At 35.6% G+C, this 26879-nt stretch overlaps 1 protein-coding gene across 3 annotated transcripts in view; it reads right to left on the bottom strand.

Moving 5' to 3' along the window:
* The window catches only part of PTPRM (protein tyrosine phosphatase receptor type M), a 480156-nt gene extending 459693 nt beyond the window's left edge, over positions 1 to 20463 (bottom strand). For all 3 annotated transcript variants that reach the window (XM_070940620.1, XM_070940621.1, XM_070940622.1), the window contains exon 1: positions 20390 to 20463. In XM_070940620.1, coding sequence (XP_070796721.1) covers positions 20390 to 20462 — 73 coding nt within the window. In that variant the 5' untranslated portion in view covers position 20463. The remainder of the gene's footprint in view (positions 1 to 20389) is intronic.
* Positions 20464 to 26879: the final 6416 nt, after the last annotated feature.

Below are 26879 nucleotides of genomic sequence, written 5' to 3'. Positions count from 1 at the left end.
TGTACCATGATAAAGTATTATTTTCTGATGTCCATATGGAAAAGTTTCATAGGAAAACGTCTCAGACCTGGTTAAAGTCTTATCAGAGTAGAATGCAAAGCACTCATGAAAATAACAGGAACAGGGCAATGGAAACTTCCTCTTGATTACGGACAGAAATCCATTCCACTGAAATCCATTAAAGGGTTAGCACAATTAACAGCAACTAGGAATCCCAAGGATACATGTGGTTTACTTAAGCTATTTCTTTATATTATTTAAATATTTATATCCCATGTATTCCATAAAAACAAATGCGATTGACAAAATAACTTAGTCCAGTGGCATTATGAAGGCAAGATGAATATTTTAAAGCAACTGTAATGGTTAGACAGAGTTCTTCTTCAGTACTATTATAATTCCTCTTTTCAAAATAGCTAACAACATTACCTACTGAGCAATACATTTACATCTTGTAAGAGATTAAATATGTCTCATTAACATATTATTAAAAATAACTGTACTGAATCATTGAAGCAAAGCATGAGAGACCTTAAGCCTTTTTTCATAGATAAGGCGCTATCCATAAACCCTTGAATCAAAGGAAAATGTCAGAAACATAAAATACAATATACTCATTAGCAGTTCTACCTGACCCAGAAAGAATGGACTGACCCATCAAATTCTTTCCTTATTCTAAGAAATGTTGAAGAAAGGAATTAGTGGATTTCACAAAGTTTTTCCTTTCCCTCCTATCACATATAACCCGCCATCAGTAATCTATGCACTCATCATGCTCTATAATGTGGAATGGAACTGAATAACAGAGAATTTAAGTTTTGACAAAGAGCAAGAACAGTAATTGAACCTTCTGTCAAACCTTGCTGTAGGTTTGCACAAGTATTTTTGCACAGGCTTTTTGAAAAAAAGCCCTTGAAAAGTAGATTGCTTAGAAAAAGGAAAGTTGTATAATGAAGCAGAAGAAAGTTCTTCCATCAAACCATGCAATATCCACCTTCGCTTCCAGGTCTGTCTGTGGGATTGAAAAATAGTGTTTTTTGTAAAAAAAAAAAAAAAAAACACTATTTCATCTCTCTATCCTTCCAATTGAATAAGCTGCAGAGGCTGGGAGATGCGGCAGGAGACAAAGAAGGAAGTTACTTTTTACCTGCCAGATTTCCAGTAGTTGATCCATGGGGCTGTTGACCTAGAGACTTTACTCCAGATGATTTCCGCTTTGCCCACCACTTCTCGAAGCCATTTGGGATGGAACAGGTAATGGATAAAGTTAAAAAGCAAAGCTCGTAGAAGACCCACCACTGGGGAAAAAATCCTGCTCATAGTGTAGTTTCAGAATGGGTTGACTTCAAAATTAACTGGCATAATGGAACAGCAGATTTGATGTCAATGTTGGAACACTGAAGAGAGTGGGTTGGAGACTTCAAGCTCCTTACTGAAACAAAGATTTTTCTCAAATCTTATTTAAATTTTGAACCTGTGATTAAATTTCCTGGCAGGGTGGATAAAAATCAATGATTTTTTTAAAAAAAATCAAAAAAATCAGATTTTTTAAAATTTAAATCGGATTTTTTTTTATTTAAATCGGATTTTTTTATTTAAATCAGATTTTTTTTATTTTTATTGAATTTATTTTAATAAAAAACTTTTGGGGTAAAAATCTATCGTAAGATAGTTTTCTATTTAAGATACATAAATAATTTAGTTTATTCAGCATGAAATGGAGCTTAGTTATGTAGCACAAGGCTGTATATTCTGCAACACTGGGACTATCGGTGAGTCAACAGCGGGTCAAAGGAGTAGCAGAGATGACAATTGCTCTTTAAAAATTATGATTTAAATCGAGTTGATTTAAATCAAGTCTTTTTACTAGTGATTTAAATCATGATTTAAATCGACACGATTTAAATCAAATCCACCCTGTTTCCTGAAGTAGAAGTTTTCCTTGTTATGAATTATCACTTATTTCTCTTTTATTTATATCTTAGAATGTGCTTAAGAAGTCTACTTCAGAGGTCTCTACTAAACCCCTTGCACTTACGTATAGGCGTCAACTACAACAATTCATTTATGATTGACATGTGGCAATCAAAATACAGGTGAAATTTGACATTTATGGAAAGATTTGCCTTTAAAAATGCACAATGGGGAGGAGGCTAGGGCCACCTGTCTTTTGCCTTTAACCTGGGTATAAAATCAAATGTCAGACAAGATTAATTAGATGCCCAGATTTTTATTTTTTGGTGCAGATAGGAAAAGCACATTTCCATAATGTGAGGAAGCATTTATGTGTGCAGCAAATCAGGCTGACATTGAAGGAAGGTTTACTTTATTGTGAATGCTGGCTGCTTGGTGCTTGTCAGTGCAATTACTTTCCAGTCAAGTGGCTCGCTTTTTAACATTTTATTATCTTAAAACAAAACCCCTGAAAGTAATAACTGTTTATTATGCTAATTCTTTAGATATTTTATTATGCATGTCTATAAAATGATTAAACATTGCTTTGCCCCAGAATGAAAAGAATTTATTAATATGTAGTCAATTCATGATAAAAAAAAGACAGAAATAAACACACTGTACTGGTAATTAGTCATTAAGTATTCAATTTTATACATTTATAAGCTGTAACGTAAGTTTTCCTTTCACTTAGCTTCTAACTAACATTCCTAAAATCATTCTAAGTAGATTTTAAAATTCCACTCCTGCTTGGAAAAAAAAGTAATACAGTCAATTGGCACTATAGCAGATTTAAAAAAAAAAAAATGGTATCAGGGCTGTGTATAATTCATGCATAAAGCATTTAAATATAAATCTAACTAATAAATAAAACTACAGACCTTTTAAAGTACTTTTAACGTATCAATGTTTTATTAACTTCAGCTATAAACCATATACCAAACTTTCATTATTTTTCAACAACATACTGTAACTAAAGATAGAGAGAGACAACCCACTGTTTTTATAGTTATTGGTAAATGTGAACATTTTCTGTATATTTCAATGTGATGTATCAATTTTTATTCACTTTTACTATGCTGATACTGTGTTATGATTTTATAGGATGATTTGACTAATCAAGAAACAATAAATTAAATTTGCAACTATTCCCATTATAAAATTTCCTCCTTCTCTTTGGAAACTATGCCTGTTTAAGAATGATGCACATTTTTAAAAATTCATAGTTCACTTCTTCATGGAACAAAATGGCCGAGCCATGTTACTGTTTTTTTTATATATGTAATCAGAAAAATTGACCAGAAGGGAACTAGTCTATAAATGGCTTTTTGTTTTACAATGCTTGCATACATAAAAAAAAGGGGACCCTAGTTCCATTTTCTGAAAAGTGTATCTCTTTCCACTGCATAGGTTTATATTAAATAAATTAAAAATTTCTCCTATGGATAGCAGATAAATCTGAAATGTTTACCATCTGTTTCTAATTCAGAAGTTCATAATCAAATGAGATCTGAACCACTAATCACTTTCAGTTTATGCTGTATTTCCAAAGAAAGCTGTTTGCACAAATAGTAATATATAAGCCAACAGAAATTTGCTTCTTGATCACCGTAAGTCATGACTTAAAGACAATTTGCAAATGACATCTTTCAAAAACAATGAAAATTGCCTTTTGAGGAGAATACCTCTGTTTTTCAATAGTTTCCCTTATCAATATGAAGACAAAAAGGAGCCTTGCTTTATAAGCAAAACCAAAACCAGATGCAAAATTTTCCCTTACTCAATTCATACACAAAACTACTTTTACTCTTTTTTTTCACCCTTCTAACATATTGTCATTCCACAGCCACAATAGGCCAATCTAGGAAAAAATGATAAGAGATTGCTGAAACAAACAAAATTCAAAACCCTGTCCATATATCCATAGTTTCTGCTATGGAAATAAAACATCATCCTAATCCACATACTTTACAGTATTTCTGTTCAAAGTCAAATTTCTGTACGAAAAAGAAGTTATTTTTCTCCCTTTTTTCTTGCTCTTCAATGTTCCTAATGTTATTTTTATGAAGATTGTATTATTTATTATTGAATATTTTTAATACTATATTCCACCCTGAGAGTTCATCTTAATTCTTCTGGCACAATTTAAAATAAAATACAAAAAATGGTGTAGTAATTAACCATATGTAATTGTGAAATTAACTAAAAATCAGTTCATAGAATGTTTAATTGGACACAAAGAACAACAGATTTTTTTTATTTCTTATGAAATACCAGCAGGACCAGTATTTTCCTAAACTAAGTTAGTTTTCACAGCTGTGAAAAAGTATTACATAATACTTAATATTATATAATGCAGAGTACAGGATGCAACACCTCAAGGTAAAAAGTTTTTATACAGGACTGTTAAGGAAAAATTGCTATTCTGAATAGTTCTAGTCTAAAATTGGGGCATGTAAATGTAAATTTAATCAACTATGGCTGGCTGCACAATTAACCAGATGTTTAGACTGGATTTAGCATTTTTGTCCTCCAACTGAATCCTTCCCAAGGACTTAAGAGGCAGATTTTGTCTGATGATTAAAGGTATTGTTGCAGGATATAAGTTGTTCCAAGTAAAAATGTTTTTTTTGCAATTGATTGATGGTGGTTTTGTCACTGCCAATGGTGTTTAAGAGGTGCTCCAGATGTTTTAAGATTGCACTCAAGGCATCTATTGATACTACCTTTCCTTTCTTTTGTCATGGTCACTCTACTTCTATTTACAGGTTTTTAGATTCCTCTTCTATGTTGTTGTCTTCTAGGTACTGCAATGTCTATTATCCAGATTTTTTTTTAATTTATTTTATCAATAATTGTTAAATCTGAACTGTTGTGTGGTGAATGCTTGTCTGATTGAATCAAAGAGCATGTTAGTTTCTTCGTTTTCTATTACTTTGTTTTGTGGTCCCATTAGTTCTTGCTTGCAGGCAACTGATATTTCTTGCAGATATTCTAATACACAGTTGTTTCTACTTTGTCATGCTGTTGTTTGTAATCAGTCTGTAAAATCTTGTAGCAGCTAACTAGGTAATCCACCATCATATGGAATGGGCCTTCTCTGCAAGTGTTTGTGTTTGACAGTATGGGTCAAATGCACATTTTTCCATTTATTTTGAGAGAGTTGTCACAATGCTCAGACTTCCACAAAAATCCAAATGTGACCCTATATATTTTCATTATATGAAGAAAACCTGTTATATAAAAAAGTAATTAATTTGGGAGCACTAGAAACCATGGTGATGGCATTACATGAATAACACAAGGCAAAATTCAAGTATCAAGTTGATATTTGTGAATAACCATTTTATTTATTTATTACTTTATTTAATGTAATCATATCTTCCCATATAAAATACTCAAATTATTCAATAGGATAAACCAATAGAGATATTAAATAGTATAAACAAAAATAATAAATAATTAAAACAGCAGCTCCAAAACATAATACTGTCAACAAAATGACACTTTTAAAAATATACTAATATAACACACCTCCCTAGGAAAAAATTTCAAAAATGTCATTTATGGGAGCCTGATCTAATAGTTCAGCTATTGAATCTGATCTTGGTGCTTCAGCAGATTAATCTACGGTAGGTAGAGGAAGTCTATGAATCAAGTCTCAAGCAATGAAAGTTTTTTCAAAATAAAATCCAAAAGTTTATGACCCCAGAAATTTACTGGCAACAAAATGCAACTGATGTAAAATTTATTGAACATGACAAAAAAAAAATTGACCTCAATGAGGCTTTACTTTGTTCTGAATCAAATATAGCCTCTAGATTTTCTTAAAGGTCCTGCATGCTGAATATGGTATGATATGGTATAATCTAATCTGGATATAATCAAAACTTGTAATTTATGTACATGTTCCTAAATAAATCTCAGACCACAAACTTACCAACTGCTATAATAAGAACACGATAATATCCAAATCCACAAATTGAAAAGCCAATACAGGTAAATAGAATGTGTTTCTTAATTCTGGTCATAATTCAGCCATATCCACAAATAAGGCCTACAATATCCATATATCTCGATAAATTTGCCTATTGTTTCCTGCTTGAAACTGAGGTCCAGTTGTTACAAAACAACAAATAAAGTAATAAATATTTTTTTACTGTCCTATTTGGGTCATCTGTTATGGTAAGTACATTTCTAGACAGGTCTCCATTAAAAATACATAGAATAATGAGAGAATCATGCTATACCATATTTTCACATTTGTTTCTAAATACATCTGTATATTTGTCTACTGAGTAGACTTTAGAAATAAATCAACTACAAGGAGTGCTATAGACTGTGAAATGTACGTGACCAAGTTCTTCTCCTAGTACTTGCAATTCTGTGTACTGATATATGCCTTATGTTCATATTTCCAAGTACAGCGTATACTATACTGTATCCATTTGCCTATCCAACAGTAACATGTTACAAAGAATTGCTCTCCTTTGTGGAGATTCATACATAGGAGAGTCTCAAAGTCTCTTAAGTCCTGTCTTAAATTTTGCCCTACCTTCAGAAGGGCAGGCACACAATCCATTAATTTGGGTAATGGGGGAACTGGATCTACTACAAAAAAAAAAACCTTCTGGCAAACATTATGCATTAAATTCACTGTATACAATTCATTGTATTTTACTACAAGGAATTTAGATGCTCGAAGTCATTACATAAAAGACTAGCGTAAAATACAGCTATAATTCTATATTAAAGAATTAAATATTCTTCTCATTCCATTTAAAAATATTATTATTTGAAATAAATAATTTTAGTTTTAAATAAAAATAATAAACTGGAAGGCGGCCCCCAAAATATCTGAACCAGACATCAAGATTCTGTTCTTGAGTAAATTCACTATGAATTCAGTTTCTTAGACATGCATCCAGAGTGAGTGTCAGATTACCATATACTTTAACATGGAACTGAAACTCACACTACAAAATATAAGAATTATCCTGAGGAGGGATATGCGAAAATTGGTTAGAAAAACAATTTTGTGAAGGGTGGTAAAAAGGTAATTCATTTTGTCCTCTTAGAACCATGGAATTTCTTTGAAAAGTAGTTAAAACTACTTTGAAATGAAGGCAGAGATTTAAAATTATACCTATCGATAAAGATGCAAACTGCTCAGTAAATAGATGGCACTTTAACCTGTCATTACAGAGTAATGTACTTTTAAAATGTTAAGATTCTCTAGGATATATTTTGTTTTCTTATTCAACACAGTTCAGAATTCTTTTCTCTACAAAGGTCTACAGCAAGTTCAAATGATTTCACAATACATTTAGCTGTTAAAGAATAGTATTTCTAATGTTAAAAAACAGCCTTTCAAATATTTTTCCATCATCTTTATCAATTTCCTATGTAGGCTCCCAAAGCTCAGTTAACTAATTTATCGTTACAAAAATTTACTTTTACAATGTTTACTTTTAATTACAATTAATTAACATATTTACAAGATTATTAGAATTTTTTAAAAAGATCCGTTTAACCCCCAATAGAGAAACTCTACACAATAGGGAGATTAAGAAGTACATAAAAAATAATCACTCGTAACTAATGAACATTTTTTATAATGAACAACTTGTAAAATTGTTATTGTTATGTTATTTAACTTTCCATGCAATGATGAACAAGTTAGTATTATAAATTTGATAGGTCTATTGCTATCATTGTTTCCTACTTGCTATCCCTTTATCTTGGTGCCAGAGGAATAAACAAGGGGAATAATATTTGCTTTTCTTCCTTTTATTTATATCTCCACTCAGATTCAAAGGAGACAGCTAAAGAAGGTGTAACATCAAGAAGATGGAATAGCAAAGCCAACAAGTTCTGGAGTTGGCAGTACTATAGAGTTCTGTTGGAGATTGGCTTCAGCAGGTGTCCAAAATAACAATTCAAAGCATTGACCCTGACTAGCATCCAAGATTTCTTCCAAAACATTGTTTACATTCTTTTCTAGATTTATATAGTATTCTTTCTTTTATGTAATTAAAAGGGGGGGGGAGAGAGAGAGAGAGAGATTGTTATTTTGCTGTAAAAAAATCCATTAAGCAATAGTATCATAATATCTTCAACATCTTCATCAATGACTTGGATAGTTGGATAGGGGATAGATGGGAAACTCATCAAATTTGCAGATGACACCAAGCTGGCAGGAACAGACAACACTCCAGAAGATAGGCTTACGATACAGAAGGATATTGACAGACTTGAACATTGGGCGCTATCTAACAATATGAAATTAAATGGTGAAAAAAGTAAGGTTCTACATTAGGCAAGAAAAACAAAATGCACAGGTACAGTATATGTGGTACTTTGCTCAATAGTAGTAACTCTGAGAGGAATCTTAGTCCTAGTGGGCAACCATTTAAATATGAGCTAGCAGTGTGCAGCAACTGCCAAAAAAGCCAACACAGTTCTAACAGAGGGATAGAATCAAGATCACGTGAAGTGTTAATACTTTATAATTCCCTTGCATTCAGTTTTGCTTGCCATGATGTAAAACAGATGTTGAGACTCTAGAAAAGAGTGTAGAGAAGAGCAACAAAGATGATTAGGGGACTGCAGCAGGGGTGAAATGCTACCAGTTCAGACGAACCGGTAGTAATAAAAGCTACCAGTTTGGACAAACCGGTATTTCCGACAATCAGCTGTGCCGCACAGGAAAACCTGCTTTCTAGTGAATCTAAATCATGCCAGCTGTTTCCCCCCGCTCACTGTTCTACTTACCTTAGAAAAGACTTAAGCCTCATTTTTCAGTACTGTGTGGTAGCGCCTGTGGTGCGTGTGCATGCAAAGCATGCACAAAGTGCGCATTTGGTATGCATCGCGCATGCACGCTTACAGCGAACCAGTAGCAAAGCAAATTGGTAGCAGATCTCGGAGCATTTCATCCCTGAACTGGAGGCTAAAACATATAAAGAACAGTTGCAGGAACTGGGTATGTCTAGTTTAATGTAAAGAAGGACCAGGGGAGACATGATAGCAGTGCTCCAATATCTCAGGGGCTGCCACAAAGAAGAGAGAGTCAAGCTATTCTCCAAAGCACCTCAGGGTAGGACAAGAAGCAATGGGTGGAAACTAATCAAGGAGAGAAGCAACTTAGAACTAAGGAGAAATTTCCTGACAGTTAGAACAATTAATAAGTGGAACAACTTGCCTCCAGAAGTTGTGAATGCTCCAACACTGGAAGTTTTTAAGATGGTTGGATAACTATTTGTCTGAACTGGTGTAGGGTTTCCTGCCTAAGCAGGGGGTTGGACTAGAAGACCTCCAAGGTCCCTTCCAACTCTGTTATTCTTTTCTATTCTAAATATCTTTATTGCACAAATTAAGAAGTTGTACAAAATTAAGCAAATTTATTTTAATGGATATTGTTTATCAATTTGGATGACAAAAAGAGTCAAAAAAAGTAGATAAACAGATACTGTTCAGCATTTTTATAAGTCCCAATTCTGAAGTTTATCACAATTTATGATATAAACAGAACAGACTCAGGGTAAGTGACAGACCGAGAAAGCAGAAATACTCTTCCTTGAAAATATAAAAATCAGCCTTTATTTGGAGTTGCTATTAGCAGAAACAGACATGAGTCCCTTGCAGTACTGTGCAATAAAGACAGCAAAGAAGAAAGAAAAAGTAATTATGCACTGTATTATAAAAGTCTAATCGAAAAGTTATATCCCATGTTTTCTATTTATGGGTATCTTAATTAACTCCTTATTTTTTATTTTCAAGGAAAAAGAGTTACAATTCTCTAACCTACAGAATATTATGCTCTTTTGCACTAGGAACAGTCTCACCTACTTAAGTATTGAACACTTCCTCCATTTAAGTGAAATGGACTTCAAGTATCCATCATCAGGTCCAGTAATACTTCCATAATAATTAAATTATCATAGTTTTTAACTAAAATTTAGTTTCTGAACTAAAATACGGAATGTTTAATTGTTTCTTTAGGGAAAAGAACATGACATGTAGTGTAGCCTTAAGCATGCTTAGTCAAAGTAAGTTCTGCCAAGTTGAAGGATGTTTAACTAAATATGCATTAGAAAGCAACTTTAAAAAATAAATAGAACATTCAATGTGTGCTGTTCCCGAAGTCCTTCATGTATGTATGTAAACCTGTACATCCATGAATATAGACAGGAGAAATTTTTCACTGAACCAACTTGTGTACACTGAAAATGTGTGTACTGTTTTAAATTTGGAGAATATATTCTGTGGATGATATCCATCAATTTATATATTGACCCTAAAATTAATTAATTGTTAATTAGTCATAAAGGAAAATACAAATATAACTTTGTTCTAATCAAAATTGCCTCTCTCTCTATACGTTCTATATAAGAAAGCATAGTGAAAGCATGTAGTTTATGGCTTTTGAGACTTCCTAATAAATACCTAGATTATGGATTATAATCCTGAGAGATATGAGGAAGGGGCCTTAGAATAGAAGAGGCAGTCCTATGTACCTCTTCCTTAAGTAAGCATTTGAGGATTTTTATGGGTTTTATTTCTCTGAAACTCCATTTAGGATCCAAGCTATTCCTTTTGACAGATTCTCCCATGTCCGAGAAAGTTATGCTGTTGACAAAGCCTCAAGTCCTTTTACCTAATTTTTTCCAACACTAATTTGTGTTGAAATGATAACAAAGATGCTACTTAATGAATACCTTTACAATATTAATTTGACCTTCACTGTTATTTTTCACACATTTATCATAAATATGTGATAATTTTCTTATATTTACCATCTCTCTTTAGCTTTGGTTTTCTACATTATATATTATATTGCTGAACCTTCGGTAAGTTGCATCCAATAATAATCAATAGCCCTAAAAAGTGCTGAACCTATTTTATGTTCATTTTATAGTAATTTTTTTTAATGCTTTCCTCATATATCATGAGGAATCTGAAATCAAAGCCACTGTGGGTATTTTCTTCTGTAATAACAATATTAAAAGTTATGTTGTTCTAACACAGTTGTCATAAGACTAACAGCTGACTGAAGAGAAGCATCTTTCTCTGAATGATTAATACTGTTTTGACTGTGATTCTGCTTTCGCTTTCCATATCCTAAAACCAAGCTAAGCAACCGTTTTCATCTGCTGCAAAGATGAAGAAATTGGATATATCCACTGAAATAGTATTTTGGGACCTATTCTAATAATAAATGAGATCCAGTTTGGTATAATGGTTAAAGCATTAGACTAGAGACCAGGAGGCTGTGACCCTAGCTTTGTGATCTACTTAAAACTTAATCATGATAACTGAAATGCATATATTACAAATTTCATATAAATCATGGGGGGAATCTGTTTTTTAATTCTGCTGCCTCTCCTTAAACTGGTTTTTTTTTTTAGGAATTTTGAATTTATTTTAATATACAAACAAAGAACTGGCTTTTGTTTTTTCTTGCATGGTTTTCCTTATTCTTATTAGATCACCATGTATTTAATATTGAGAAATACATATATGAACGATAGCTATGTGGTATACTGTACATTGCTTATTATATAATTTGTCTCTTACTTGGGATGGTAAATGTAACTGACATCCCAGTCCAAAAACACAAAAAAATTAAATATGATTCTGCTGATAAAGATATGATCAACGGTCTCAACCGAAGAACTCAAAAAGTATTGTCAAGAAAAAGATGATATTTCAGAACCTTAAATTATTGCTGACTGAAACATTGTTACCAAGACAATTAATTGAGTCTGAAAGTAAACATCAGCTTCTTGCTTTATACTTGATTATTATATGTGAAAGTTTAGTTGAGATCACTAAAATCCTTGATTTCATATTCTTTATTCATATTCGTTAAGGGGCCCAGCAGGCATGATGTAACCGGGAAGGGAAGGGCTGTCTCCTGTGCTGGCCATGCCCACCCCCTTCATCAGGCTGGAGCTTATTTTTGGGGTAGGTCATATCTTTTGGGGAAACACTGTATTTACACTTTATATGACTTTTAAGAAGGAATCTGTTGCCCAACTATAAGAGGTGAAAGAGAATGAATTGAGTTTAATCATCACTACATAAAGTTGGCTGCAGAAATAGCCACTAACACAGCCATGCTGAGAAAGTTGGGGGGCGGGGAGAGGGAGAGAAGTGGGTTTTAGTTTAAAATCCATTTCAATCTATCAGTTGTCACTCAGTTCCTGTCTATTAATAATCCATCACTGACAATACTATTTCTAATAGTCTCTTAGAGCTGTGGGTTCAGATCCCAAGTTCACTTTGAAAAGAGACAGAGGTTAACACTGATTAATGTCCATTATCTTTTTCTGCTCATACAACCATTCAACCTTACCTAAAAACAGATGAACTAATTAAATCCACCCCAGAAGTGTTGCAATGTGTTATCACTTCCCTGGTAACAAAGACAGGAGTAGGAGTTTGAATATATGAGCTTTAAAAAAAGCTTGCTACTGAATATTAAATTGTAATATAATCCATTTTTCCTCTTAGCAATAACTTCTAAAATTTCAGATGGCATCAAATGGTAAGTAGGTTCTCACGTTCTCCATCTGTTCCTTTTACACAAAGCATTTGTACAGAGGAAATATAAGCTCTGACTATGTAATTCCCACTGATAAGATGAATGACAATCTTTTGTAAAAAATTTACAACAGTCAATTGATACATAACATAAGTATCGTATAATAAACAAAGAAATAAAAGAGCTACACAGAACCCGACCATATGCAGGAAATGAGAACAATTTTATTAGAAGTATGCCAGTTTGGTTTAGTTGTTAAGGGACCAGGCTAGAGAGCAGAAGACCGTGAGTTCAGGTTCTGCCTTAGCCATGATAGCCAGCTGGGTGACTTTGGACCAATCATTCTCTCTCAGCCCGACCCACCTAACAGGGTTGTTGTTGTGGGGAAAATGGGAGAGGGAAGATCTGTTGGATATGTTCGTCATCTTATTTATAAAAACAATAAAGGTGGTTTAAATAAATAAAAATAAATTGATATATCATCGTACTGTAATTGAATCCTAACCATATTTCACTAGCTACTTAATCATAAATCTCATTAAGATATTCAAAACAAAAAGAAACTACCATGTTCTATAAGGCTAATGTTTACTCATAAAACAACATTAGGCTATAGTAACCATGTGAAAACTTCAGTGCTTTCTAGTTTTCTAGTATTTCTGTATGTTTATTTGAAATTAAACTTCGATTGCAATAACTAGCACACCTTCCAACTCTCTGAGATGATAATTACTACAGACCAGTTGTCAATTTCATCGAATTGATTTGAATATCCTTTCGAAAGACAGTTACACTCCTAGGATTATTCTAATTGTCACTCAAACTTTGGAATTCCCGATTAACACCACAGGGCAAACCAACTGTGGTTGCAACGTCACTGGGAACTTTTGTAGAACTTACGGTTCCTTGATTTATAGGCCAGCCCCTTACCACTATGCCAGACTGGCTGTCCTCAATAACTTAGTCAATAGTACTACCTCAGTTTCTGTACTTCAGAAAGCAAAAAAAAAAAAAAAAAAAAAAGAAAGGTAAAAAATGTATAGGTTCTAACCAATCTTGGGTACCTTCAAAATAAATGGATGGAAATCAAGTACAGTGTTGTAGGACTGTTGTTACTAATTTGAAGATATAGCTGCGTTTTGAATATATATATAAAATAAATTATATTCAGTTGTGACATTGTGTTGTCAAAGTTGTAGTATCAGCAACATAATATCCATAGAACATTTGAAAAATATTTAAAACACATGATTACCTAGTTCTAGTCCTGCCTTAGACATGAAAGCCGGCTGGATGACTTTGGGCTAGTCACTCTCTCTCAGCCCAAATCACCTCACAGGATTGTTGTCATGGGGAGAAAATGGAAGGAAAGAAATGTATGTTCACCCCCTTAAGTTACTTATAAAGTAATAAAATCAGGATAAAAATTGAATAAATAAATACTTTTTTTTCTTCAGATCATGAGTTTATTCAGCGTAAAAAAAAAAAAGAACATAATATTAAAAGAACAACCATCCTAAGAGCTTTGGGATGGTACAATAACGTTGTCATAGGTAGATATTTTTCTAATAAATTATCTCAAGCAATATTAAAATTTGCTTTTATTCTGGCCTTGTATATAGCAAGTTTGAATGGCATATGTTTTGGTAAAATATTTAGTGCTACAATTTTAGCACATGACATTGAAGGATGCAGAAATGCATGTACAATGGGATATTATAATACTATTTCACCAAAAATGTACATTTTTTACTGGAATCTATTTTTCTCTCTCTGTGTTAAAACAATTAACAAAACTATCAGTCCTTATTCATTTTATTTTCTTTCCAGAAGGTGCACATCATCATTTAAAATTACTTATTCATTTAAAACCTTTTGATCTCTTAAGCTTACAATACACAAAAATTCAGTCAATCCAACCTAGAATCCTGGTTTAGGAAAATGGATTTGGAGATGCAGCTACACCTAGTGATCAGCAGTAGATCACAGCAAACAAAATCTTGTCACTGAAATATTTCATTCCTTTGACAGACAAACTTAGATAAGAAAAACACATGTAAAAGGAAATTGGGAAGAACACAAAATTTACAGATAATATTCAGAATAATACGTTGGCATTACTTACTAAAACACACCTCTACTGAGAAACTGCTATTGAATTAAATAGTACACATTGAAAAGTTGTATAATGTACCCTTTATTGTTTCTATTTTATGTCATTTGTGGGCAAAGTAGTTATATACAGAAGTGTAGTAATGTTTAAGTTGTTTTAATTATGACTGTGCCAGAAGTTCATTGATAATTTAAATTTAAATAAATGTCCAAATAACTTATTTAAGTTTATTGAAATTTGTCCAGGATGATTGTACCTGTTCTTATTTTATGTTTTCTGTTTTCATTCAACCCCTGAGCTACCTAAAGTACTTTGGCACAGGGAGCCTTCCTTTAAGAAACTCTGGTTCAGCTTTCCAAATGTGACAATCTCCAGATATGTTGGCTCTGCATCTTCCACAATTCCCAGTGAGCATGACTCCAGTGATGCCAGAAATTGCCATTCCAATACATTTGAAGTGTACAAAGTTGCTGAACATTGTTTAAGTCCAACTAAACTTTGTAGAAATTGTAAGCAGTTAATTAACATTCTTGAGCATATTTTTTTTAATATAGCCTTTTAAATGGAAGTAATATAACTATAAGAATGATAGAATAGGTTAATTAAATAAATTTTTAATATTCAACTAATAATGGACTATGCAGAGATATGGCCAAATCAAAACATGCTGAATACTGATCAAGAATGCAGCAGTTTCTTTTAAGAACTGCAGCATCTGATTTGCTTGAAGGTCAGTTATTTTGGCAAGTTTGTTAATTTATCTCAGTTCAGTTCCCAATGGGAAAGTCATCTGTGCACACATCGCAAGTGGCTGGAACATTTTCTCAGACCAAGAATACACGGGATATTTTGTATTCTCTCTATTCTCAATTATTACATGATTCTAAAAGCTGAGTATACAAATGTTCTATAACTATGTAGTGAACTCAGACTTTTCAGTTGTCATTCTAAAAGATGTCATCAACAGATAATGCTTTAAAAGAATAAATATTTTGCTGTAATTTTTCTTACACACAATCTGATAGGTAAACTGTGAGACCAAAGATGCATTATAGGAATTCTTCAGTGTAATTACATCCTTGTAACAGGCTGTAGGGTATATTTTCTCTCTTCTATATTATCATAATAAGTGTCATTTTAATCAGTGACTGAACAGAAAACCTTAGTTTTTTAATAAGTAACACAAGACAAGTCTGATATAGTTTCCGCATTAGCACCATCACCTAACAACAGTCATAGGCAAGAAACAAAGTATTATGAAAACAAAAAGTTGGTTGAAACTCATATCCCTGGAATTCTACATCTAAGGCAAAGTGTAAACAGGAAGTTCCTTATGGCTGCATAAAAATAAAGGAAAACCTGTATTTGCCATTTTTAGGATTTTGCAGCAACATAATGCCCACAGAAGACTTTGGACTTGGATCTTAGTTTCTCACACCACTTAGAAACAATAACAAAAGAAACTGATGGAAGTATGTTACACACCTATGTGGACCATGGCAAATCTCATGCCATGGATGAAATATCATATTATTCTGAATTGTAACACATGTAATCCAACTTTTCTCTAGGACCTCAAGACAGTTTTTATGATGATCTCTATTCATGTTGTTCCATAACAAGAATACTCTGATATAGGTTGGGTTTTGGTCCAAAGTCATCCAGTAAGTTTACATGGAATAAGTGGACTTGTACTAGGGTATTCCAGGTTCTCTATAGTACTCTATAGTTAAGGGACAACCATTGGTCTACAACATGCTTTCCTGTGAGGTCACTTGACCAATCCAATAGAACAGTTAAATTATTAACCAAATATAGAGAAATAAATTTCCATGTACAGATGCATAGCAGATACAGGCAATAATTTTCTCAATACAATTTAAGCTGAGCGTAGTATACATTAGTATACACTTAGACCATATCTCTTATAGTGCCTAGGGTCTGTTGTCTGAATGTTACATTTAAATAAGGGTCTATATGCTTCAACCCAAATACATGGGAGCACTATTTAATAAAAATTTCTAACATAGAGAAACATATTTCATTGGGAATAAAGCTGCTATTCCATAAGATGCTGGTACAGATGGCATTATTTTTGTTATCTCCCATGATACAGATGTGTCCATAGAGCTTTTGTAACATCTGTCAATGTGTCATAATTCTGTCATTTTTGATCTAATAAAACTTCTGAATAACTCAAATGTAGGAATGCAGGATCAAAATTTTTATACACATCAATGTATTCCATTTAACAACAAATCATGGATAACAACAATACAATATTTAAATAACTATAGCTTGGCTGTTGCAAGTATTTATTCAACAGTATTACAATATTGCTCTTAATTTTAATGTATTTACTTAAGTTATTAACACTACTAGTATGACTTTGAAATGCTTATTTATTTTTTCAATCACGATTACTTCTTTACAGATATTGCTTTATAATGTAGTCGTTTTTACTCTACTTTTCAGTTTAAAACAAAATAACAGAAAGAAATGAATATACCTTGTAAGAAATTAAAGCCATTACAGGTAATTAATTAAGGCCTTAAACTGTTTCCTCATTACTTTTTTTTTACCTTTCACATTATTTCAAACCTATTAGTAAAAGCCTATGAATACATCATTAAACAAAAATAAAAATCCAGTTCTGATGCTGTGGCAGCAAACAGAGCAAATTGTGACAGCACAATTAGAATGTGAACATGCTATCCTAACTCTTTTGAATAAATGGCTTCAGGACTGAAGCATTAGTTGTTTGCCACTTCTAAAGTAATTGTGCAGTCAAATAATAGGCTTTTTTGCTTCTAGTACAAGCATTTTTTATAATAAGAAGCACCAAGTTTCTAAATACTGCTTGGTATGTAGATTTTTAAAAAAAGTATTTTATACATATAATCTGATTTTTAAATTCAATCGCATCTTTCTTGATATTGCATGATTATGAGAGATCATCACAAGACTCTCTTCAGTTCTCCAAATTATGACTTCTTTGGGGCATAGCTAACCTATCGGACAAACAGACTCAAAACTACATGCTAAAAATAATATTATATTTTCAGAAATTATTCAATAGCCATTTTTCAATAATTAATGTAAAATAAGTTTGCATAAAGTTATGCAAATTTATTTGGACAGGTTATCCAATTAATTATATTGAAATTCCATAGGCATCTAAAGTCTTAAACAAAGAAACAAAACTCCTTTTTCGGATGAAAATGAAAAATGTGTTTCAATAATTTGAAAGCATTAGCTTTTACAAAATCTTCGACCTTGCAATCAATTCTCATTACTATCTTAAATATCAGGGGCTTGAATACAAAATTTGTCAATGAATAATTTCACATAAAAAACTCAATGCTTTTATTGTTGATCTGTTTTTCAAGAATTTCTTGAAAGTTTAGAAACAGAAACTTTAAAGCAGTCTTTTACCATATCACTTTTTTCCCTGATCACAATTTCTCTTAAAAAGTTACACTATATAGACTAATGGATATAATAATGAGAATTTTAATTAAAATTCAATATACAGTATTAAAAAGAAAATTAAACATTTTTAAATCCGTTTTCTGGTTTTGAAATTTTATTATTTGAATATCAAAATGCATGATACTTTTAGAGGGATATAATTATCTACATGTCTTGTGTAGGAATTCTCCTTAAAATTCAACATTCTACTTAATTCTTTTGATAGTCAAGTATTACCACAAAAGATTTAATTCTACAATGAATGTATTTATTCAAAGTATTGTTGTATTACCCTTTCATTTTCCAGTAAGTTAGAACAAACAGTCAATAGGGATATATCTGGTATCTTGTAGAAAGATTGACCCAGATAGTTGTAGGAACAACCAACTTAGCATAGAACTGTCCATTTCCAATATATGAAGTCATGAACTTGCAAAAATATCTGTATTGTCACCTCCTATGAAAATCAGTTTATACCATATCAAACACTAAAGACATGTACTAAAACAATATTATTATTAAAGTAAGGACAGTAGTATTATTGGCTGGCACTTACACATAGCTCTGAACATCCAACAGAAATAATCATTTTTCTCAACAGTTTTGACAGACAGTCAAGAAAATTATATAGCTAGGCAGTGAGGTACAGCTATATCTGAATAACGCAAGAGCTAATTAAAGCACGGATTTGAAGACTTCCAGTAATAGAAACACTGAACATAATTCACAGCTATGCATAAGATCACTCAAACCACAGAGGGAACCAGGGGGAGCTTTTCCTCAATTCTATTTTTCTTACAGAGACAAACTCTGGAACACTTTTTGCACCTATGAACCTCCTGACTTAAGTACAGAGGGAGAGAAGAATTTTGAGGAATTTTGAGGAATTTAAAATATTTGATTAAACCAGAATACTTCAACAGAAATAAGTGTAAATTTTTAAAACCCAACATTTAGTTATAAGAAGACCAAGTTAGTGCTGCAATAGAGGCAAAGCAAAATCCCAGTCCTACTTCCGCTTCTGATCAAAGGACACACAACATGAAACCCAGATGTCTTCAATTTCTGCCATAGGTTTTTACAGTTCAAGCTTTGTGTGGAAAGCAAAACAGTCTGAGGTTACTCATTCCTTCCAGCTATGTCTTGTTTCCCAACCCAGTAACAGGCCAAAATTGGGAGGTTGTGCACTACAAACATATACACATGTCATTTACCCTTGTTGCTTTGCTATACATAGTGGCAGAGGAGATCCAGAACAGAGAAGAAAGGCAGAGCAGAGAGGTTGTTGCCAAACTAAAAAGCTGCCAGGTTGATTTTATTTACAAGAAAAGTTATGCCTTGATCCAATATTGCTGTCATCAATCCGTAGATGCTAAATCCTGGTAGAAGGGACGGGAAAGAAACAAAGGACACATGCCACCCTCCCTTATGCTGTCCACAAGTTGTCACAAACATCAACTTCTAGAGGAGCCAAATTTGCCTTCCCAAACGGTCCTTATCAACTTCTGGAAGAGCCACATTTCCAACTCTGTTACTGTCACTTTCGATGCAACTCCGGAGATGCATCCCTTTCTGCATCTCCAGCCATGTTATCAATTGCTGTCAAAGGGTTTGAACACACAATCCGGCGTCTGTGCAAGCTTGGCCAGGTCCAGCGGGCGCCTCGATTGCTTTCCGAGCAACGGAGGCTTTCCGCTCCACTGCCGGTGGCTCGCCAGAAGCCCACCCAGCAGAGAGCGTGCAGTGGTAAATAAACATCCATCTCCTCGCCAGCCCTGCCCGGACGGAGCGTCCCGAAAAGAAAAGGAATTCGGAATTGGTCAACCTCCCCTGCCACCGCCCTCAAAGCCGCTGGCCACCAGCCGAAAGTTTTTAAAGCTCTGGATTTAAACCGCCCTTAAAGCTCGCCTCCCGATCTCCCGGCTGAGAAGGATTCGCTCTTCGCCTCTTCCAGGCTGGCTCAAACGTGTCAGACGCGATCCAAGTCTCTCCCCCTTCCTTTTGCACTTTTGCACCAGGCAGCCAGACTTAACGGGTTTCCCTCCCGCCGCGCCTGGAACTTCCCTACTCGCTTCCAGGCGTCTCTCTCCTTTCCCCCCCTCCTCCCCCGGCTATATTTTTTTCCATGTTGGCAGCCGCTCCAGAGGTCACACCCCGACGAGTGAAAACACATTTTCCAATACCCGACGGTAGCCCACCCGCGAGGGGCTCCCCATCCACACACCTTGCTCCAAGAGCCAAGGCTTCGGGCTTTTTTGCTCGCCCGGGAAGAGGGGTGGGGGGGGAGGCTGTGTGTGTCTTACCTGTGACCGTCTCTGCTCTCGTTGCCAGAAAAAGTCCAGCCAAAGTCAGGAGGCAAGTTTCAACTTTCCCCATATTTCCTTTCCTCGTAGAAAGAGCTCTCTCCGGCCCTCCCAGCTCGGGGGAGAGGCTAGAAGAGGCGCCACAGCCGCCTCCGTGGCCCCTTTTGGACGGCGCCCGCCTTTCGCAGAGGGGGCTGCAAGACCCTCTCCGTTTACTCCTCGCGCCGCCCAGCAGTCCCGCAGGCGGCCGGGCAACTCCACTCAGCCGGCGCTTCCTGTTGCGCCGCTCCAGCCCGGCAGCCTCTCAGCTAAGCGCGCCGCGCCGTCTTCGCAACCAACTCGCTTCTCGCCGCTCTCGAGTCCCAGCACTGACTCGCGGTCCTCCCGGCAGGCAGGCGAGCAGGCAGCGGAGAGCAAGCTTGCCAAGTCACGCCCAGCCGCCGACAGCGCCGCCTTCTCCCGCTAGAGGGCGAGTGGCAGCGACAGAAGCAAGCAACCCCCGGCAGCCGCCGGCCTGGCTGGCGACTCGGAAAAAGACATTGCTCTTTCTCGGCGGCGGAAAGGCAAGGAGGGAAACAAGAGCTACGGTAACGGGACGGGCGTGCTCGCCAAATGCCGCTCCCCTCAGTAAGAGCTTCGGTAAGAAGCGCGGAATCAAGCAAGAAAACTGCGAGCGAGGAAGAAAAGAAAAGGCGATAAAATAGGAACTGCCCATAGAAATAGCAGGAAAGAGGATGTCCCGTGCCTAGAATAAACTATAGCAAGTTTGTGTAATGCCGCAGCGTGGCCGGACAGATCAGTCCTAGTCTTGCTACCTTAGAGACAATACCTGAAATTATTTCAAGACTTCATTTTGTGGGTCTGGTGCAACCTCACGTCACCGCTGACCTTTTTACTGTTGCAGTGTTTTCAGAGGCTCGAAAATGCAATCAACAAAACAAAACGATTCGGCCTCTTTTACAGTCTTGACCCCAGGAGACTGAAAATGGTGGGAATACCTCAATACAGAACTTGGAACAGCTGTGTTAACTCTCTGGTAGTTGCAGCCTTTTTGTAGCCTTTAAGAGGAAACCGTTCCGTGTGCAAGCTCAGAATATATCTTGTGGGTCCATATTTTTGTTTAAAGCAGCAGCTTTCTCTTGAGGGTCTGGCCTATTAATTAATTAAGCAAAATATTAAGGGTGGGTTTTTTTTTTTTTTGCAAGTGTGCCATGAATTAGCTAGATTCAGAGCAAGTCTATCTTAATTTGTCTATGCTTTTGCTTGAAAAAGGCATTGTTGGAATCTGCAGTTAACGAACTCCTACTTTGTCCCTTACCAAAAGATATTTCACTTAAAATACCAAAAGCTAAAGAGGCTGACCACAAATACTTCAGTTATAGGAAGTGTTAGTTTAGCTGGCAGATTGTGGATTTACAATTGTGCTGAAGAATTTTGCTAGTAGATCCAAACTGGAACAAGGAAAGGTAATGCTGCATTTTGCTTAGGAGATAGTCAAATTTCCCCCTTAAAGGCCCAGAATTAAAAAGTTCCCCCTTGTCATATTAAAAACAAACCCAGATGGCTAATTAAGCACACCCCATGCTTATTATGGGATGTTAGTCTAAACTCCACATGTCAGATTACAGATTAACAGAATGACTGAGTTAGAAGGCACCTTGGAGGTCTTCTAGTCCCAACTCCCTGCTCAAGCAGGAAATGCAAACCATTTCAAACAAGTGATTGTCCAACTTTATTTAAAAACCTCCAGTGTTGAAATATTCAACTTCTAGAGGCAAGTTTTATTAATTGTTCTGTCAGGTAATGTCTCCTTAGTTCTAGGTTGGTTCTTTCCTTGATTAGTTTCCATCCATTACTTTTTTCGGATGCTTTGGAGAATAGGTTGACCCTTTCTTCTTTGTGGCAGCCCCTTAGATATTGAAATACTGCTATCGTGTTCTTTTCATTAAATTAGACATACCCAGTTCCTCCAACATTTGTCATATGTTTTATCCTCCAGCCCCCTAATCATCTTTGTTGCTCTTCTCTGTACTCTTTCTAGACCAGGAGTGTGAAACTCAAGATCCACAGGCCGAATTTGGCCTGCACGGTGCTTAGATCTGGCCCGTGGGCCCACCCTGGAAACAGCGAAGGACCGGCCTGCAATGCCTCTGCAAACGAAAACGGAGCTTGGGAGGGCTGCATGTGGCCCTTCTGAGCTCCGATTTCATGGGCAGAGAGTTGCAGGAGACCGTCACAGCCAAAAACGGAGCTTGGGAGCCAGTTTTCGCTGGCAGAGCATTCGGGCCTCCAAAGGCACCCCCAACACAAGTGAAGTTGAGCTGGCCATGCCCACCCCGGCCCCCAGAGGTCAAACAGAACCCTGATGCAGCTCAATGAAATTGAGTTTGACACCCCTCTTCTAGACTCTCAACTTCTCTAATAAATCAGGAATAAGTAATGAAATATAAGGAAAGGAAATGTAAGTAATGAAATATAAGGAAATTCTGATGTTATATGTAATTTTATGATATAAAAACAACTTTCTAAGATTTGTTTAAGCACTGATGATGTTAACTAGTTTGGGTAATGAAACGTCTGCAATAAAACAAGCTCAGAAAGCATCAAACACACCTCATTTATTTAAATTCATTCATGAAAGCATATACATTGCAAAAGGGGTGTACTTTAAGATTTGTGAGGAGTATGGACATGGTTCAGGACATAACTGGAAAAAGTGTTGGGCAGCTCCAAGGAGAAGGTCCAAAAATGTTCCCAGGAAACTGCATGAACTTCATTAATCAACAGAAGGCAGGGTTGACTTAAAGCATAACAATCACAGACTTCCATATACATGAACTATGGGAAATTAAACTACAGTATGCAATTCTATTTTTTCCTTTGAGAAAGTCTGGACTCCTGGCAACTGCCTGGACTAGTCCCTGCACTTTCAGAAGTGCTTGCCATTGCCTCCTTCCTAGGACTGAGGGAACGTGACCCAGCTGGCGTCATGCCTGTGGTGGGACTAAAACTCCCAGTTTTTAGCCTACTACCTTAACCACTACACCAAACTGGCTCCATTTGGGTATGTAGTGCAAATTTCTAAATTTCAGTGGAAACACCCACCAGTAAAATGTTTTTTTTTTTTAAAGGCAAATTCTCTAGACTTATATAAAACACTAAATAAGAACCAAATTTATATGAAATAAATTCAATCCAAACTGGAGTCCCTATAGTCCAGAGTCACATTTTCTTGTTTAAAACCAGAGACAAAGATATATATCTTTAAAGATATATAATGAAGCCCTTGGCGCTGTACAGAGGTTTAATATAATCTTTAAAATAATCTTGTTCTCTCTCCAGGACTAAGTAAACATCAACTGCATCAACACCAGTCCAGACTTCGAACTTCCCCCATCTATAAGAATCTGTATATTTCTTCTTTCTCAACCTGATCCTTTCCAGATAGCTCAGTCTTTATGGCTGGGAATTCTGGATGACATCAAATGAAGGAAGACAATGCAGAAATGTCGTTTATTTTCCAGGGAAAGTAGGTGATGTACAGCTATGATTTGTAAGGTGACATTGTCAAATGATAAATAATAACTAGTACTATCTCAGCCGCTCTGTCATAGCCATCTTGCTATGTAGTAACTGGAGAAAAGTTGTAGGGAAAAAAAGTGGCTAAATACAAATTCTTCTGTGCTCTGCTGCTTGCGAAGAAGCAAGTGTTATGAATGGCTGCATTTGCACTTTGTGCTCTTGAGACTAGAATAGAATAACAGAGTTGGAAGGGACATTGGAGGTCTTCTAGTCCAACGGAAACCATATACCATTTCAGACAAATGGCTGTCCAATCTCTTCTTAAAAACTTCCAGTGTTGGAGAAATCACAACTTCTGGAGGCAAGCCTGAACTTTACAGACAGAAAGTTTTGTCATGGAAACCATTTCATCTTTCCCTATAGACTGTGGGAGGTGGAATCTCATGTGGTAGCAGTATGCCAGTCATGGATGAAACCAAAACACTTGGTAGGTAGGTAGGTAAGTAGGTAGGTTGCATGTTAGCCAAACATAGGCAGTCCTATTACATTTACATTTTTTCCTCTTTTCCATACCCCTGCTTTCTCTTTTTCTACATCCTACATAGCAGGTTGCCAGGGATTACACACATAGCTTTTACCAGAGCTCTGAATTGCTTGCTTGCAGAGGCTTCTGAAATAAGACTGAGGGGACATGTGGCTTTAGGCCTGTAAATTCCTATCTCAGCTTTGAAAATCTGGTTGGAGGGATTGTTCCTCAGGCTAAGTGGTAAAATTGTACAAATAAAGTACAGCTGTGCACAAAAGGATAATCAAATGCCTTCTTTTTCTTCCTCAGGGATCAGTTTCTCTCCTGGATTACTCAGTGGTAAGGGATATGTGAGTAGGTAGAGCACCAATGCCCACTTCTTGCTCCACAGAATATAAAAGTTGAGAAAGACTACCTCCTTTGGTTTACTGTATATCTAAGTGGCATTGTAGGGAGAATATGGTTGATTTAACTCAATCCTCACCTTTGTGCTGTTCAAAGAAAAATAAGGAATCAGATGAAAACATTGCTTTTCCTCCGGTGATCAATCCTTAGATCGTATGCAGAAATGCAAGGGTATTGGTTAAGTTGTTGCTGGGACTGACATGAGAGACACCTGGCTTCAAGTCCACTCCTAACCATAGAAGCTCAGCCCAAATTTTACAAAGTTATTATGCATAAAAATGGGATGAGAGAATGCTGCATCTGTCTCATTGAGTTCCTGAATGAAAGGTGAAATATCAATCTAACAAAACAATCTTACAAGCAAGTGCTGGGTCATTAACTTTATATGTCTCTCCCTATAATCAAAATCTGTTGCACTGTCTTCAATGAAAAATTGATGGTATACAGTATTACCCTTCCAAAAAACAAACAAACCCCACCTTATATATAACATGTGGCTCAACACTTACGCTGTACTGTATTCTCAAATCTGAAGCGATCTTTTTCCCGTTTCCCAATTTTGGGTGATCTCAGGATATGTTTTACGTTTAACACAGAACCTAGTTGCTCATGGGTTACCTTCACAGAAGAAGAGAGACATAAATGATATATATATATTCAGAGGGGGCAGGAATTACCATTTTCTACTGCCCATTCGTCTTTCTTTATTTGAGTCTAGTGCCTTTCCTTTTTGTCATTCTGTTTAGGAGCCCTAGAGGAAACTGAGTGCATTTCCTCTTCCCCACAGCTGCTTTGTTTGCAGAGGAGCCCGATCAGGATTTGTGTTCCTGGCAGGAAGCTGTTTCAGCTGGAGGAGAAAGGGTGTGTTTGTGAAAACCAGAGCTCACAAAAGTGTCTCATTAGCTTTCTCATTTAGTGCATCACACCAGAGCCTCAGCTGCACTGTCAACAATGGCAGCTAGAGAACTCAGTCTCAGGGCTCATCCCCTCGCCATCAGAAAAATAATGAGGCAGTTTGATCATAAATAAAAATGAAAAAGCCTAAAAGCAATACCCAAGTTTCATGTGTGATAATAAATCCACTCTCACTTGCTGTGCAATTCATAAAATCGTTCCCTTTCCTTCTTTCCCTCCCCCACCTTCCATGTTTGACAGCTGAGCCTGAATATACCTCCCCATTGTGTTCTGGCCCTGTGCTGCTCTGAGGCACGCAGCATAGAGGAAATGTAAAATAGCAACAGGCAAGAAAATATAATGGCGCAATGACAAGTCTGGCTAGTAGCATAGGAATTGTTTTTAGGCTATTTAAGAGCTTATGTTAAATCCATATATATACCAATCATCCAAGTAATTGTGATCATTCTAAAATATGTTTTAACTCACTAAGCACTGAAATGCTTTTGGATCAACAAACTTACACAATCTAGTAAAACTTTTCAGATACTGAAAACACGACAAGGTTAACTTTTTTTTTTAAAGTAAAAGCATTTCAGAAAAGAGAATTAATTATGTAAATTGATATGTTGTGATTGATATTTTGGCCAGGATTTAAGAGATGTTTCTCCATTGGGAAATAAAATCAAATGACACAACTACTGTTTTACATTTGTAATTTATGTAATACAGTAAATCCAATGATATACTGTATATTCCACTGATGTGGTCAAGCCACAGTCAAAAACAAATTATACTATATGTGTCTGTATACCTAAAGATATGTATTTTAACATAAAAATGTCTCTGAACTCTTCCAAAATGTCATTTTGACACACCTTTTTTCATATCTGAACTCTGCTTTCCTTGCCTCTCTTACTGACAAATATTACCTGACATCATACCATTAGTAGACCATTCACATACTGTCCTTTTACCACCTTAAGACTTCCATTTACTCAGTTATTCACATTTTTATATATTATATTTAAAAAATGCTCATCTCCTTCAGTAACTCTGGATGCTTGATTAATAGATATAAATATATAGATGCATATAGATTTTGACAGAGGGCTGTGAAAATATTTACAGACCCCTCACATC

Source organism: Pituophis catenifer, unplaced genomic scaffold (assembly GCF_029215685.1).
Source record: "Pituophis catenifer annectens isolate HBS135680 unplaced genomic scaffold, rPitCat1.0.hap2 SCAF_3, whole genome shotgun sequence".
Taxonomy (NCBI): Eukaryota; Metazoa; Chordata; class Lepidosauria; order Squamata; family Colubridae; genus Pituophis; species Pituophis catenifer.
The sequence above is the reverse complement of the archived record's forward strand: the minus strand, read 5'-3'. Positions and strand labels throughout refer to the sequence as shown.